The sequence below is a fragment of the Rhineura floridana genome, chromosome 13, assembly GCF_030035675.1.
Source record: "Rhineura floridana isolate rRhiFlo1 chromosome 13, rRhiFlo1.hap2, whole genome shotgun sequence".
In the NCBI taxonomy this organism is placed as follows: Eukaryota; Metazoa; Chordata; class Lepidosauria; order Squamata; family Rhineuridae; genus Rhineura; species Rhineura floridana.
The window spans coordinates 35,892,384-35,908,026 of NC_084492.1; the positions used below are offsets into that span (position 1 = coordinate 35,892,384).

Here is a 15,643-nt window from a genome sequence, read left to right on the forward strand (position 1 = left end):
TGGCATTTTAATCAGAGTTTCTCAGACAAAAGGACCTTGCAATCTAAATTGCAACAGAGAAAAAAGGTGATGAGTGGCTGTATAATATTTCACGTTGTAGTATCTCCTAGTGTGGAGACTAGATTTGTGCCAGGATGGGAGGTCTCCAAGCTTACTAAAGGAAAAAAGGAATGTAAGCATTATTAATTAAAATGCCCACTGTTCTTTCACCCACGGAGCTCTATCAGCCCAGAAGGGAAGTTGGTGGGAGGGGAAGAATAGGATCCAGCAGGCCACTGGACCATGCTTCATGAATCTTTCTCCAAACAGCGCAAAAAAAAAAAAAAAAGACAGTGAGCTGTAATATAGATCAACAGTATTTGTGAAGTGTGTGGTGCTTCCCGGCAGGAGCTTGGTCTTCACAGAGCCCGGTTGTGTTTTGCACATCTTGTATGTCATCTGATGGTTCTGATGTCCTGTTGATGTTACTGACAAGCCTACGTGATGGCCTGATCTTCCATTTTGAAGTTTGTGTTTGTTTAAAGGGGAGGAAAACTAACATTTCTCTCCATTGTAGATCAGTTATGAAATGCTGGAGAAAATCCCAATCCTCAAGAACCTTCGCTACAGAGAGAAACAAGAAGGCAAGGTTGTCGCCCTCAGGGATGAACAGCCAGATGTTCCAGCTGCTGGCAAGCCTGCGAGAGTAGCCAGGAAAAGTAGACCTGAAAGTAGCCATTTCCAGGACAAGACCAGCTTGTCCCAAGCAAATCCAGAAGATGAGGCTTTATCAGACAAATGGCCCCTCTCTGCTGCCCCTGTCACTGTTTATGTGGGCAGCATCCCTCAAGGAACCAGAGTGAGCGAGTTAAAGGATGCCCTGCGAGCTTCTCACGTGACTCCTGCACGACTGATATGGCAAGGAGCGCAACACCGGGCATTTCTCAATTACAATGATCAAACCACGGCTGACACTGCTGCTGCAGCCCTTCAAGGTTTAAGCCTCCGAGGTAGTCCGCTGCGAGTGGAACTGGCTAGGAACCAGCGCAGCAAACTGGCAAGCAGACCCCAGTAGGGTGTTGCAACACATACGGCAGCAGACACAGATCTCGGTACAACAATGGTCCAAGGTTTTCAGGGATGGCCGGAAGCTGCTGTTGATCTTGGAGGCTCCCTCCTTAGGCAAGTACACTTGAACCATGAAATACCACAAATGTCCCCATGAAGAAATGTGGGATTTTTTGGTGAATGCTGTGGCTTTAGAACAGATTTGTCCTCCTCCAGGAAGGCAGAAAGATGTGGCCCTCCATATGTTGGATCCCAATTTCCATCAGCCCCAGTTAGCGTAGCCAATGCTCAGGGATGATGAGAGATGTAGTATATCAGTAGCTGGAGGTCCATGGTTTCATCTCCCCTGACCTCCCCAAAGCTACTTTGCCTGCTCCTGAGGATGGTAAGTAATGTCAGAGCTTGGTCTACATGGCAGAACCAATGAGGCGGCAGAAGGGTCTGCAGCAGGTGAGGGATGCCGTTTCTGCCTGCTCCCTTTCAGTAGAAAAGTAGCATGTCAAGAATAATTCTAACCCAGCCCATTCCCCATTTGCCAGTTTTCTACTTGCAGAGAAGTGTTTTGTTTTTGTTTGCTTTCTACAACATAATGGGCTGTGCAAAAACGGGATATGTTTATATATATATATATATATATTATAATAATAATAATAAACTTTATTTCTACCCCGCCCTTTTTCCAAAAGGACTCAGAGCGGCTTACAACTAAAAACACCATTAAAACATACAGAGTATATTATTAAAAAGAATTAAACTATGAGAAAAATTAAAACCATAAAATATAGGTTAAAAACAGCGGACAATTTAAAATAATAAAATCATATAATGTAATCACCAAACCTATGACACTTAATCCTGGTCGTTCTCTATCCCAAATGCCCGTTGAAATAAAACAGTCTTTACTTGTCGCCGGAAAGATGGCAAGGAGGGAGCTGATCGCACCTCACTCGGAAGGGAGTTCCACAGCCTAGGGGTGGCCACCGAAAAGGCCCTATCTCGTGTCGGCATCATATGTGCTTGCGAAGGTGTGGGGAACACAAGAAGGGCCTCACCTGAAGATCTCAAATCCCGGACAGGTTCATGTAGGGAGATACGATCTGTCTAATAGTCTGGACCTGAGCCGTATAGGGCTTTGTAGGTCAAAACCAGCACTTTGAATTGTGACCGGAAACAAATTGGCAGCCAGTGGAGCTGTTGTAACAGGGGAGTTGTATGGTCCCTGTAACCAGCCCCGGTTAGCACTCTGGCTGCAGCTCTTTGTACCAATTTAAGTTTCCGAACAGTCTTCAAAGGCAGCCCCACATAGAGCGCATTACAGTAGTCTAAGCGGGATGTAACCAACGCATGCATCACCCTAGTCAGATCAGGTAGCTCCAGGAACAGGCGCAGCTGGCGCACCAGTTTTAATTGGGCAAATGCGCTCCTGGATACAGTAGCAATCTGGGCCTCCAAATTCAAAGCTGAGTACAGGAGTACACCCAAACTGCGAACCTGAGACTTCAGGGGGAGTGCGACCCCATCCAGCACCGGTTGAATCCCTATTCCCTGATCTGCCCTCCGACTGACCAGGAGTACCTCTGTTTTGTCAGGATTTAATCTCAACTTGTTTGCCCTCATCCAGTCCATCACTGATGCCAGACACTGGTTTAGGGCCTGTACGGCTTCCTTGGCTTCAGGTGGAAAAGAGAAATAGAGTTGAGTGTCATCAGCATACTGATGGCACCGAACCCCAAAACCCCGGACAACCTCTCCCAGCGGTTTCATGTAGATGTTGAATAACATGGGGGACAAAACGGAACCCTGAGGGACCCCATAGGTCAATGGCCAAGGGGTCGAGCAGGAGTCCCCCAGTACCACCTTCTGGGTTCGGTCCTCCAGGAAGGACTGGAGCCACTGTAACACAGTGCCCCCAAGTCCCATCTCGGCAAGGCGGCCCAGAAGGATACCATGATCGATGGTATCGAAAGCCGCTGAGAGGTCCAGTAGAACCAGCAGAGACACACTCCCTCTGTCCAGTTCTCTGCGTAGGTCATCCACCAAGGTGACCAAAGCCGTCTCTGTCCCATAGCCAGGCCTGAAACCAGATTGAAATGGATCCAGATAATCCATATCATCCAGGAATCTCTGGAGTTGGGCGACCACCACATGCTCTATTATCTTGCTTAAAAATGGAATATTGGAGACTGGCCGGTAGTTACCTAGTAAAGAGGGATCCAGGGAGGGCTTTTTCAGCAGTGGTCTTATAACTGCCTCCTTTAAGCATGATGGAATTCTGCCTTGTTGTAGAGAGGCATTAACTATTCCCCTGACCCAATCGACCAGTCCCCCTCTGGTACTTCTAATGAGCCAGGAAGGGCAAGGGTCCAGTACACACGTGGTGGCACGCGCCGCTCCAAGGATCTTGTCCACATCCTCGGGTAGAACAAGTTGAAAAGAATCCATTTTAATTGGAGAAACAGGTGCCGAAGTTAGATCCTCAGAGACTGTATCAATTTTAGCATCCAAGTCACAGCGAATCTGAGCGACTTTGTCCGCAAAGTGCCATGCAAATTCTTGACAGCGGTCTGCTGAGTGGTCAGAATTACCCTCACGGGGGCTGGAACTTATAAGCCCTCTAACCACTCGAAACAGTTCCGCTGGACGGCTCCCAGCAGATGCAATGGAGGCCGAGAAGAAAGATTTCTTCTTAGCCCGTACTGCCTCGGAGTAGGCCTTCAAATAGGCTCTAGCCCGAGATCGATCAGCTTTGCTCCGAGTCTTCCGCCAACGTCGCTCTAGTCCCCATCTGACACGCTTCATCACCACCAGCTCCTTGGAAAACCATGGAACCGGTTTGGCTCCACTCCGAAAGAGGGGACGCTCGGGAGTGATCGTGTCCACCGCCCTGGTCATTTCTCTATTCCAGAGATCAACCAGGGCTTTGACAGGATCGCCTGCCAAGGTGACAGGAAAATCTCCAAGAGCCATCAGGAAACCATCCGGATCCATCAGCCTCTTGGGACGGACCATTCTAATCGGTCCCCCACCCCTGCAGAGGCTCTGAGTCCCAGTGAGTCTAAACCCGACCAGGTAGTGATCTGTCCATGACAATGGAACCACTGCAAGTTCTTCCACACCAAGATCACCGTCATCCCAACCAACACAGAAAACATATGTTTCTTTCCTGGAAAAAAAAAAACACGGTGGGATTTTGGCTGGATATATATATATATTTCTAAACAGAAGCACTTTTGCAGCTGATCTCAGGCAAAAACTCAAAATAAGCATTGCAATGTTCTCTTTCTTATATAAAAAAAGAAAATAATAATACAAGAGTTGGAAATGTTTTTCGTAGCTCCAGGGTGTACTCTTAAGTATATTTTAAGCACATTATGATGCCCCAAGAGAGGCAGCCCTTTCATGAAGCATTAAATGAAACCTTTTCAAGGTTGACGAGTTGCTTTCTGTGCAAAATCCCACAGAACGTTCTTCCTTCCCCTTCTGCACCCCTCTCTTGTTTTGCCTAAGGAAAACAAAAGCTAAAAGCAATTACACTGATGCCTTGTAATAGTTTGAAAGAAACCAACATAATGGAGAAAGGCCTCCTCCTTACCTTCCCCCCCCCAGTCAGGGGCTTGCTTGGTCACTGGGAACCTGACTTATACTGGGGCTGTGAACCCACAAGTCACCTCCCCCAAAGAGTTTCCATTGGCCACACTGGAGGGGTAACAGGTCTGCCAATCCATTGTGAAATCTCTTTGAAGTTGAATGAAAATGCACTCCAGCTGCTTCCACCAGGTCTTACAGAAGAAAGGGGCAGGGTTTCGCTAGCGTCGGGTGCCCCCATTTTCAGAAGAGAGAGGTGAAGATGCATTGGAACCAGCAGAACAGTGAGGGTGCCTCTACCCTGAGTCAGACCATGGCCATACATTTATTCCACTATTCTTCCACCTTAAACAGTCATGTCTTCCCCCAAAGAGGCCTGGGAGCAAGAACAAGAGCCAGCAGTTAGAGTGTTGGACTACGATCTGGGAGCCCAGGCTTTAAATCCACACCCAGCCATGAAGCTTGCAGAGTGGCCTTGGGCCAGTCACAGTGTCTCTGCCTACCTCACAGGAATGTTTTGAGGATAAAATAGAGAGGAGGGGGAGGACCATCTATGCCACTTTGAACTTCCTGGAGAAAATAAACAGCCAAACTTGCGTCACGCAGGATGATGCAATCTCATCATGCAGATGCCAGAAAATCAAAATACATGTCTTGTAAAAAGAAAAGAAAAAAGACCTTGTCCTTGTTTGGAAGAATTTTAAAGGTTGCTATCTCAGGAGCTGATTGCCTTTATAGAAGACTTCTATGCCTTGGGACTGTTTCGTTTACAGAAAGCGAAGTTTTCATCTCCGAAAGGAAACAATCACTCAGGCTGTTGATATATGGGAGTCATTCTTTGCTACTGCATGTAAACAGGCACAGCAATTCCTATTGTACATAAACTCCTGGTTCCTTGCAAATCCCCAGGGAAGCATTATTATATCCTGCTCTTCCAGGTGTGGGTTTGCATGCTGATCATTAGATTTGGAGCACTTTTCACAGAAAGGAGTATTCCAATAGCTGGAGGCTATTTCAGGCTTTTCGAAATTAATTTCCATTCCAAACGGCAATGGGACTCAAAATATTAAGTGCCAGGAAACTAAGGCAAAGCTCCAGAAATATTCTTTTAAAAATAACCTGAATGAATTGTCACAATATGAGCTAGGGATGTACATTTGTCTCGCTATAATTAACTAGCATCTCCCAGTTAGGGGGAGGCACTCTGCCTGGATGCAATTTACAAATCTATCTGTCAGTACCATGAGGAATACAGCCATGGTCTTTTTTAAGATCTCATTTCTAAAACATTATGGCTAGAACTCTATGCACATTTGGTTGCTTCCGAATAAACTTTTATAGGATCAGCCTGTCAACTACACAGTTTTCTAGAGGGCCTTGCTTCTTTGCCCTCATCTCTTCTACAGGTGTCCAGCAGGTGGCACAATTGGTGCATCAAAACATCCTAAGAAATTAGCTAAATCCATTATACTCTTTAGCCTTCAGAAATGCGTTCATCACAACATCCTTTTTATATCTATTTTGCCCCCCCATATTCCCCAGTTTAAAAGTGTTTGATTTATGTTAACAATTTTTATATTTTATCTTCTGTTTTATTGCTAACCACCTTGAGAAGTTAGACTTTATCAGAGTAAACAAACAAAATTCATCGTAAGACGACATAATGATTGCGAGGCTGGAGCGGTGGTGGTTACAGTTTAAGTATTGTTCAACATCAATTTTCACAAGAAACATCTGGGGGGAAATTATGTTCCAAAAATGTCATAATGAAATCATGCCAAATTTTGAATTCAGTCAAGATTTTGCTACATCTTTTAATTGGTATACCTTGCCTCTGAGATAGTAATATCTGTTTTTCATCCATGTGTGTTTTGGGAGTTTTGATGCAGACTGCTCTGTGTACCTTGCAGGGCTGTGGTATTCTGAATCAATGCATCAAGGCCTCATCCAGGCACTCCAAAAGGCATATGGACATGCGCAGAGTTTTTTATTTTGATTTTATTCATTATTCTTATTTTAAATAATAGTTATTCTCATCTTTTAAAGTTGCATTCACAAAGTAGACCCACTGAAATGAATGAACCTAAGTTAGTCATGTCTATTCATTTCAAAGGGATCACATCCACACCATACATTTGAAGGAGTCTTATACTGATTTAACAGTCATGGCTTTCCCCAAAGCATCCTGGGAACTGTAGTTTGTTAAGGGTGCTGAGAGTTGTTAAGAAGAGACCCCTCACAGAGTTGCTAGTAAATAGAAGTAGTAGTAGTATTTAAATTTATATTCCACCCTCTTCCTCCCAGAGGACCCTAGGGTGTCAAACACAAAAATGATAAAACAATCAAAAGCATCTAAAAACAGACATCTAAAAACTAAAACAATTCAGATACAGATTGGGAAAGATCTCTACTCAAAAGACTTGTTGTAAGAGGAAGGTTCCCAGCACACTTAACAAACTACAGTTCTCAGGATTCTTTGGGGGAAGCCATGATACTGCTTTAAATGTACAGAGTAGCTGTGTGTCCTGGCTCTCCTCTAAGTTGAAGGGCTGTAACTCAGTGGTAGAGCATCTGCCTTGCATGCAGAAGGTCCCAGGTTCAATCCCTGGCGTCTCCACATAGGGCTAGGAGAGACTTCTGTCTGAAATCCTGGAGAGCTGCTGCCTGTCCGTGTAGACAGTACTGAACTAGATGGATCAATGTCTGTCTCTGTATAAGGCAGCTTCTTGCATTCCTGTGAACATTGTTGAATGCAATCCTCAGGATCCAGCGCACAAATGGCACTTTTCCATGTACAAGGTCTTGGACGTAATGGGGAGCAACTGTGTGCGCACAAAAGGAGACTATGAAAAGCCACCCATTTCCAATGAAATGAACACACACACATGTGATCATTGAAGAACAAGCATCTCTTCAGAGCATGGTGTGCAACTGCAACTGCCAGCCGCTCTGAAATGCATTCACAAGCCAGTAAAAATGTTCATGATTGTCAGATAGCTTGGGGTGGAGGGAATCCAGTTGGCAAATCCTTGTGCGAAATAAATATTCCCCCCCTCCTTACCCCCGCCATGGTCTTTGCAAAAGAAAAGGGTGACTGCTGTCATGCGTGGCTTAAATGGACCTTAAACAGATGCACTCCATGCTTGATTCCCAGCAGAGATGTGGATTCTTGCCGCGATAAGAATAGAGTGGTTGGGAGAAGGTTGAGCAGGAGACTGCAAAGATTTCCTAGGCTGGCTGGGTGGCCCCTTCCTCAGTGGTCAATACTGGCCTTCATTAGGGCTGCACTGTGCAGGCAGATTAATAGGATTTGTGGGTTTGAAACCTTTGAGCGATTGAAAAGGCTTGGTGGCTACACATCAGCAGCGACTAGCCATGGCAGCTAAATGAACCTCCATGTCCAGGGGCAACAAATCACCGGAAACCAGTTTCTGGGGACAGGCCCAACAAGAGGAGAGGATTATTGCCTGCTTGTGGGCTTTCTGTAGCAGGGCCAGATTAACACATGCTGAGACCCTAAACCAGGGGTGAGGGACATTTTTTCAGTTCAGTGCCAGAACTGGTATTATATGTGTGGACTGGCTTACCCTGGTCCACAATCTGGCTGCCAAATTCTGCACTAGCTGTCTTCAGTGGCAGTCTCACATATATAACGCATCTAACCTAGAGGTTGCCAGAACACAGACAACAGAAATTAGACTACCCCTTGGTATGCTGCTTTCAAACATTCTTCTCAAAGCGGTTTACAGCCACATATCAAAGAGACAATAAAATACTGTTTAAAACCAAATGAAGCACCACAGAAATCCCCAAACGTTATCTCAAAGCCTTGCTGGCACCCAAGAAACCAAGCACCTATCCGGGATAATAGGAATAATTATAATTCTGCAACTCAGGTAGCTTAAGTTGCTAAATGCCATTGTAAAGAGGCAGCCTTGAAGGGCCATTGAAAACACACCAAGGGTGGGGCTTGTCTGGTATCTCCTGGAAGATTCTAGATAATTTTGGAAACTCAAAAATGTGCACACTTTTGGACTTCCCAGGAGGATCCCTCCGCCTGTGCAGCTCTGAGACGGGCTCCCGTCTTGGATGAAACTTTTTCAGCCTTAAATCCAGTCAGAAGGGTCTTTTTTGACTGGGGATAATTTCTTCTGGATAAGGAAGAAACGTGAGATTTCCCACACAGCTTTGTTGTGGTTGTGGGAGACTGGAATTCGTCAGAATCGTCTGTGAAAGAAGGTCTTCCAGCAGCTCGGACGGAGCGAGGATTTTTAGCTAGCTCAGCTGATTGTGACCCGTTTTTTTTCCCTTTTTTAAAAAAACGGACTAACAGGCAAGCGTCCTTCTGTCTATGCTTATCACTTTCTTATCTATACAGCTAAAGAGATTTGTCAAAGGATCAGCAATTAAGAAAACCTGGGTGAGCCAAAACTTTCCTTCTTTTTTACTCACGGAACTAAGGGGAAGGAAAATAAAAATAGCCTATCTTTTTCCTATTGCAAAAAGCTGACATGGAAAATGGCATTGTAAAGATTACAACGGATGAGGGGTTTTTGATTGGAAGAGAAAAGAAAAATCTTTTTTATTTATAAGACTTTTGTGTAATATATGTCTGGGACTATTTTTTCTGATCTACTTTTTCTTTTTTTTTCTTTTTTGACGAATCTGCTCATTCTCTTTGCTACTAGTCATTAGGACGCTGTGAACTAAAGTTGTTTTTGCACTTCTGGGCATATAAGAGATAAGGGCTGTCTAGAGTGTGACACCAGTTGGTTTGAAAGATTAACTCCTTTATAACTGGATAAAGAAATAAACTGCTTTTTGCTTGGGACATTGAAAATTGAAGGAGTTTAGTTCCTTTTGCTTTAAGAATGACAATTAAGAAGACCATGGATGTACAAGAAGGGACTTTATCTTTAGACATGTTTCAGAAAATAATGAATGGGATTAAGTCAATAAAACAAGAATTGAGAAATAATAGACAAGCGTGGAGAATTGAATTTGACGAAATGAGACAGGAGCTGAAAGAAATTCAGGATTCTATGAGAAAGGAGAATAAAGATAGATCTGGAAAACCAAAAAAGGATGAAAGAGAAATTAAAGGCAAGGTTCAAACTATGGAGATTGGATTAAATATGGACATGGAAAAAGATTTGGATTTCCTGGCTGTGATGGATCCTGGAGACAAATATTATGGTTTGGAAATCAGTGCTGTCCCTGAAGGAATTGAAGAGATTGGAGATAAAGATATTATCGGTTCAAAAAAATTCCTGGATTGGAAGGATTTGATGGAACTCGAAATGGAGAAAGTTAACAGAATTAATCCCTGTTTTGTGTTAATGGAAAAATCTTCAAGAGATGTGCTAGTGTATCATGTAAAAAAGAGGAACAGAGATGCGGCTTTGCAACAATACTTCAGTGATACGTTCGGAATTGATGGCAAGAAAATATCTGTGATAAAGGAAATTCCTATCAGACTTTTATTATATGACTATGACAGCAAGATTATTGGGTGCGTAAAGATGGAAGATGGAACCAATATGGATAATGGAAGAAGAGCGATTTGAAATTACTGGACTTAGTAGACTTGATGAGTTCGATTAATTGACATGTTTATCTAGAAAAAAATTGATGGACATATATTTCAAAGATTGGAAACTTCTCTTTGACTTTTTGTGGAAGAATAAAATGATATGATGTTAATGAGATTTGAAACCAATTAAGATAACCGCTGGAGGAAGGTGATTTTATAATCTATTAAGAGACAGGCTTGTTATATATTATAGATTTATAGCTGAACTACGACAAATCGGAAGTCAATATTTTTATTTTTATTTTTTTATTGTATTAGTTATTGATTTGTGTTTTTTTCTTTTTGTATTGTTTTGGTTTTGAAAATCTGAATAAAAATTAATTGAAAAAAATGTGCACACTTTTTTGGGGGGTAATATTTTGGTTTGTCTAATAAAGCTATTGCCGAGAGGTGGGTTTTGGAATTTTCTCTATAGGATAAGTAGATTACTTTTGATTTTTATGTAGGAAAAGATAACTTGGGAAGCAGGCAGTGGGGAGGAATGTCAGCAAGTCAAGCACATAACCATCCAATCCCTAGCCACTGTCTCTCCAAATTGCCCCCTCCTGATGTGGGTTTTCTCTCACAGAAAGTGACCATCGGGTGCATTTGTTACACACGTTCACATGTTAGATCCTATGATGATGCCTATTTCAGCACATGCATGGGTAATCTAAGCACTAAGGGCTGTATCCAGTGCTAGTCCTACTTCAGAGTAGACCCACTGAAGTTAGTGGGCATTGTTATTAATTGTTAAATTTATATTTTGTTCATTTAACTTGCATACCGCTTTATATCTCAAAACATCTCACAGTGGTTTACATTGCAACAAAAATCAATATAAATTCTACATTCAACACAGTTGCTAATAACAACTGTATTATCCCACCATGCCTCTCAAAGGAGCCCAAACAGGGCAGCAAATAAAACAATGAAGTCATCTTAAAAACAAAACATAAAAACAATTCCAGTACAGATGCAGACTGGGATAAAAGTCTCTACTTAAAAGGCTTCTTGACTAACTTAGGTTTATTAACCTCAATGGGTCTACTCTGAGTAGAATTTAGCAGGAGACAATCCTAAGGAAATATATTTGTATCCCTAGGCAAATTGATACATATTAAATGAATTAATTGACGGACAGCACAATTCTAACCATGTCTACTCAGGAGTAAGTCCTATTGCATTTGGTGGGGCTTACTCTGTACGGTCGAGATGGGGGATCTCAAGGCCAGGGGCCAAATGCAGCCCTCCAAGCCTCGGTACCTGGCCCTTGGGAGAAAGCCACATCTCATTTCTCCAGGCCACACCCCTCACTGTCCCTGTGCTGCACCTTCTTTGACTCCTTTAACCTGGGCTAAAATGTGTCCTTGAACCTCTTGCTTGCAAGGAAGGAGAGGGGGGAATCTCCGTGGATTAGAAACCTCTGGCTTTTGCCTGACTAGAATGCAGCCTCTTGTCCGAAGATGAGGATTGCATCCATTGGTCCACCCATTTCTGCATCTGTTCCCAACATGCACTGGCATGCGGCCCCCAGAAAGTGCCTTGTGAAGGGACCTGGCCCTCAGCCTGGAAAAGCTTCTGTGTCCCTGGTGTACAGGGTCGCAAAATAAACTGACCGCTTTTATTTTGAAGAAAAGCTGTCATCATGGGAAACGGACTGGCGGTTTCCTGCCAAAAATCACTCCCTCTCTGCAAATGGCATTTGGGACAAATCGCAGCCAAGAAGTGGCAGGTTTTCAGTAGCAAACCGGTGCAGGGCCCAATCCGGATTAGGAGCGTATTTGGGATTGGGGGGAGGGGGGCATGGCTGCTTTGTCTGCAAAATGCAGGTCGCCAGCTTAAGTATACTTTTTTTAAAAAAAAAGTGTAATAATTTTGCCTTAGCTGCTATGCCAGCTGTCCAGAACACAGGAACGTAGGAAGCTGTTTTACATTGAGTCAGGCCATTGGCCCATCTAGCGTCTTAGTGCCTGCACTGATTGGCAGCCGCACTCCAGCATATCGGACAGTAGTCTCTCCCACCCCTACCTGGAAATGTTGGGGATTGAAACTGGGATCTCCTGCATGCAAAGCAGATGCTGCACCACTGAGCCACAACCTTCCCTGGCAAAGTATTAAAAAAATAAAAGACCCCTCTTTGCGGGGGCAGGCCTGATGGGGTTAAAATGGCTCCTTGGTGCCTTATCTTTACTCCTCTGTCAAAAGGTGCATAGCGTGGAAAGGGGACCTGCCTGTTTAGACTGAGCTCAATGGCCTGGGGAAAAGCTGGCATCCAAGGCATATTATGGTTTGGCTGGTTCACTCAGCACTGAGTCATACGGAACCGTGCCAACTCTCACCTGGAGCCCGCAAACCAGGCCCCTTGGGCAAGCGTGACCACAGCCTGGGAGGCCTTTCTTCTTCCTGCTTTGTCCAGGAGATCTGCCTTGCCCCTTCATTGGCTGCCATAAGCAAAGACAAACCTAAATTCATCATGATTACACTCCTACATTTACTCAGTGCTGTACATCTATTAAAAAGCAAGACTGTCTCTGTCCACAGGCTTACAATCCAGTAGGCACAACACAAAAGGAAAAACATATGGGGAGGGAAGAGGAGAATAAGAACTGGAGCAACAGCAGCTTCTCTGGCCAATGGTTGGGGCCAGGTTGGCCTGCCCCTTACCTTAATGTTCTCTCTGGAAAGTAGAAGAAGAAACTTTCCAGTTGTTGGGCATGAATATATGTGTGAGGCAGTCCCTTAGCTCAGGCTACTAGCATCTTCAGAGTCGTAAAAAAAATTTGACCTATCAAATGTGCTGGCAATGAGGGGTGAATGGCCCCATCCCCACACCCACCAACTGATGACTGTGTTTCCATGCTGCTCATGAAGGGGAAAACCCTTACTTCCTCCATGGCTACCACTGGTGCCAAGCAGGCTAGAGCAATCGGCTCTTCCTGCACCAGCCCACTCACTCGCCTGTGTGGAGTTCCCGGTTGCCTATGGCAACCAGACAAGGTGTTACATTCAAAGCTCTACTAGCTCATGCCCTGAACCTCATGAGAAGTACTCCTGCAATGTCACATTTCTACAGGGAAATATTCCAGATCCAAAAAGTCCATTTCCAAATGCTACAATGTTGTCCCGATGTTGAATTTGCGTAAAACAAAAATTCAGCCCAACTCAACTCACATCCCTGGCTGTGCATCAGTTCTCTGAACCAGGCTCTGCCAGCCTGGTGCCCCCATAAGAACGTACGAAGAGCCTGCTGAATCAGTCCAAAGGCCTCTTTAGTCCGGCACTCTGTTCTCTCACAGTGACCAACCAGACACCCGCAAGAAACCTGCATGCAGGACCTGAGTGCAACAGCACTCTTCCTGCTTGTGATTCCCAGCAACTGATGCACAAGGGCCTACTGCCTCCATCAGTGGTGCTGGCTGGGGCGGATGGGAGTCATGGCCCAAAATACCAGGAGGGCAACAGGTTGGCACAAGCCTCCAGGGCCGTAGCTCAGTGGCAGAGCACTTGCTTTCCATGCAGAAGGTCCCAGGTTCAATTCCTGGCATCTCCAGGTAGGGCTGGGGAAGTTTCCTTGTCTGGAACTCTGAAGAGCCGCTGCCAGTCAGTGTAGGCCATAATGAGCTAGATAGACCAACAGTCTGACTCACTGCAAGGCTGCTTCCTAGGTCCCTGTGCTCTGGACCTTTCGCTGGCATAGCTAAAGCAGAGGAGTAGAAACCCAGGTGTTCAGGGTTCGATAGAAGCAAGAGAGTTTTTCAAAGGGGGCCAGATGGGTGGGTCTGACAACCACATGAAGCAGAAGCAGAATGTCACGACAGCTTTCCTGCAGTTTTCATTGGGGGATTTGAACTCCAGCGCTCTGCAAACATGTACACTTCCCGAAGGGACACTTCTGTCCATGTCAGGTTTCTCAGGAATCTGACTGACAGGTATTATTTAGGAAAGGGCATGGGGGAGGGAGGTTAATGAATATTTTGCTTCTTGAAAAATATCTCCACTGCAGATTGACCTGAGAAGGGAAAACATTGCCCTACTCTGGCTTGTTTGTTTCTGCTATTTCAGTTTTGACTCGAGCGCAGGGGGGGGAGCACGAATTCTCCTTTCCTTCTCTTCCAGCTTGATGAATGTTGCTTTATTAAAAGCCAAAATCCAGCACACACAGCCCCAACCTGCAGAAATGGCCAGCCACATGCCACACTTGAGCTACACACAGCGAGGCATTTGTGCCATTAATTGCCTCGGTCGAAGTTATTGATAATTTCGCTGTAAGCTGAGCTGAGAGAAATCCCCCTTGGGCCCAAAATAATCAGGCCTGAAAAGAAACAGCTTTGTGAAAGGTAGATCTCCAGAGAGGTTGGGACTGTGGTAGGTCCAGAGAGCAGAAGAAAAGTAGAAAGAGGGGGCAAGGGACTTTTTTTTTTTTTTTACAAATGTCATGCTAGTTAATTTCAGCTCAGAGAGAGAGAGTTTGATTGGAAGGCAAAATGATAAGAGCCACAATCCATTGAGAAGTTCCCTTGTAAATACCCCTTTGAAACAAACAGTAGCCAGCCAGAGATGTAGGGAGAGACAATGCTAGTCCTACTCAAGAGTAGACCTATTGAAGTTAATGGACATGACTAACTTAGGCTCATTCATTTCTATGGGTCTACTCTGCATAGGACTTAGTTGAATACCACCCATAGAATGGGGAAAGTGTTTACCACTAGATCCAGATATTCTAATGCTCGGATAGATGAAAGATGGAAAAACAGATGTGAGGAGAAAGCATTCAATTTTTTCTTTAGGCCATTTGCAGCTGGTTTTATTATTATTATTATTATTATTATTAAGCAATTTTTGAATCATTAGCAGGTCATTTTTATTTTCAACATTTGGGAAACATCCCCATTATATCAATGGTGAATTATATCAACGTCAATTATATCCATTACTAATTATTATAATACTTAGGGATATCTCACGCGGTTAATCTATGAAATAGGTTTGGGGTCAGAGAAAGAGGAAATGCAATTGGTGTAACTGGAGAATTACATTGCAATCCTGTACCTACTTACCAGGGAGTCAGCCCCGTTAAACTCTGTGGGACTTATTTCTGAGTAGACATGCATAGGGTTGGCACTGTTAATCTTAAAGAAAATTATGAAATGTTTTTTAAAAATAAGCAGGTGCTACATAAGAGCATGGTAAGAGCATGCCTATGTAAGGTAGGAATGCCTACAGTATGCCTACAGTACACATTTTTAAGTGAAACAACCCAATTTGTGCTTCTCAGACTAAAATTTGGATTGGAAGAATACCATTATCGTTTGGTTCTTGGACTTCTCCAGATTTTGTGATATATTTCTCAGCTCAAAACAGATCAAAATGCATTAAAATGTTTATTTTGTAAAAAAAAAAAAGTTCAAAACTAATGTGAATTTTTGTGTGAGTTTC

At 44.0% G+C, this 15,643-nt stretch overlaps 1 protein-coding gene and 1 non-coding gene across 6 annotated transcripts in view; both read left to right on the plus strand.

Annotated features, from left to right (window-relative positions):
* The window catches only part of MTHFSD (methenyltetrahydrofolate synthetase domain containing), a 31,936-nt gene extending 22,650 nt beyond the window's left edge, over nt 1-9,286 (plus strand). For all 5 annotated transcript variants that reach the window (XM_061594140.1, XM_061594142.1, XM_061594141.1 and 2 more), the window contains one exon: nt 557-9,286. In XM_061594140.1, the coding sequence (XP_061450124.1) occupies nt 557-1,054 (498 nt within the window). In that variant the 3' untranslated portion in view covers nt 1,055-9,286. The remainder of the gene's footprint in view (nt 1-556) is intronic.
* Nucleotides 9,287-13,688: 4,402 nt separating this feature from the next.
* On the plus strand, nt 13,689-13,757 carry TRNAG-UCC (transfer RNA glycine (anticodon UCC)). The gene has a single exon. It is a non-coding gene; the product is annotated as a tRNA-Gly (tRNA).
* Nucleotides 13,758-15,643: the final 1,886 nt, after the last annotated feature.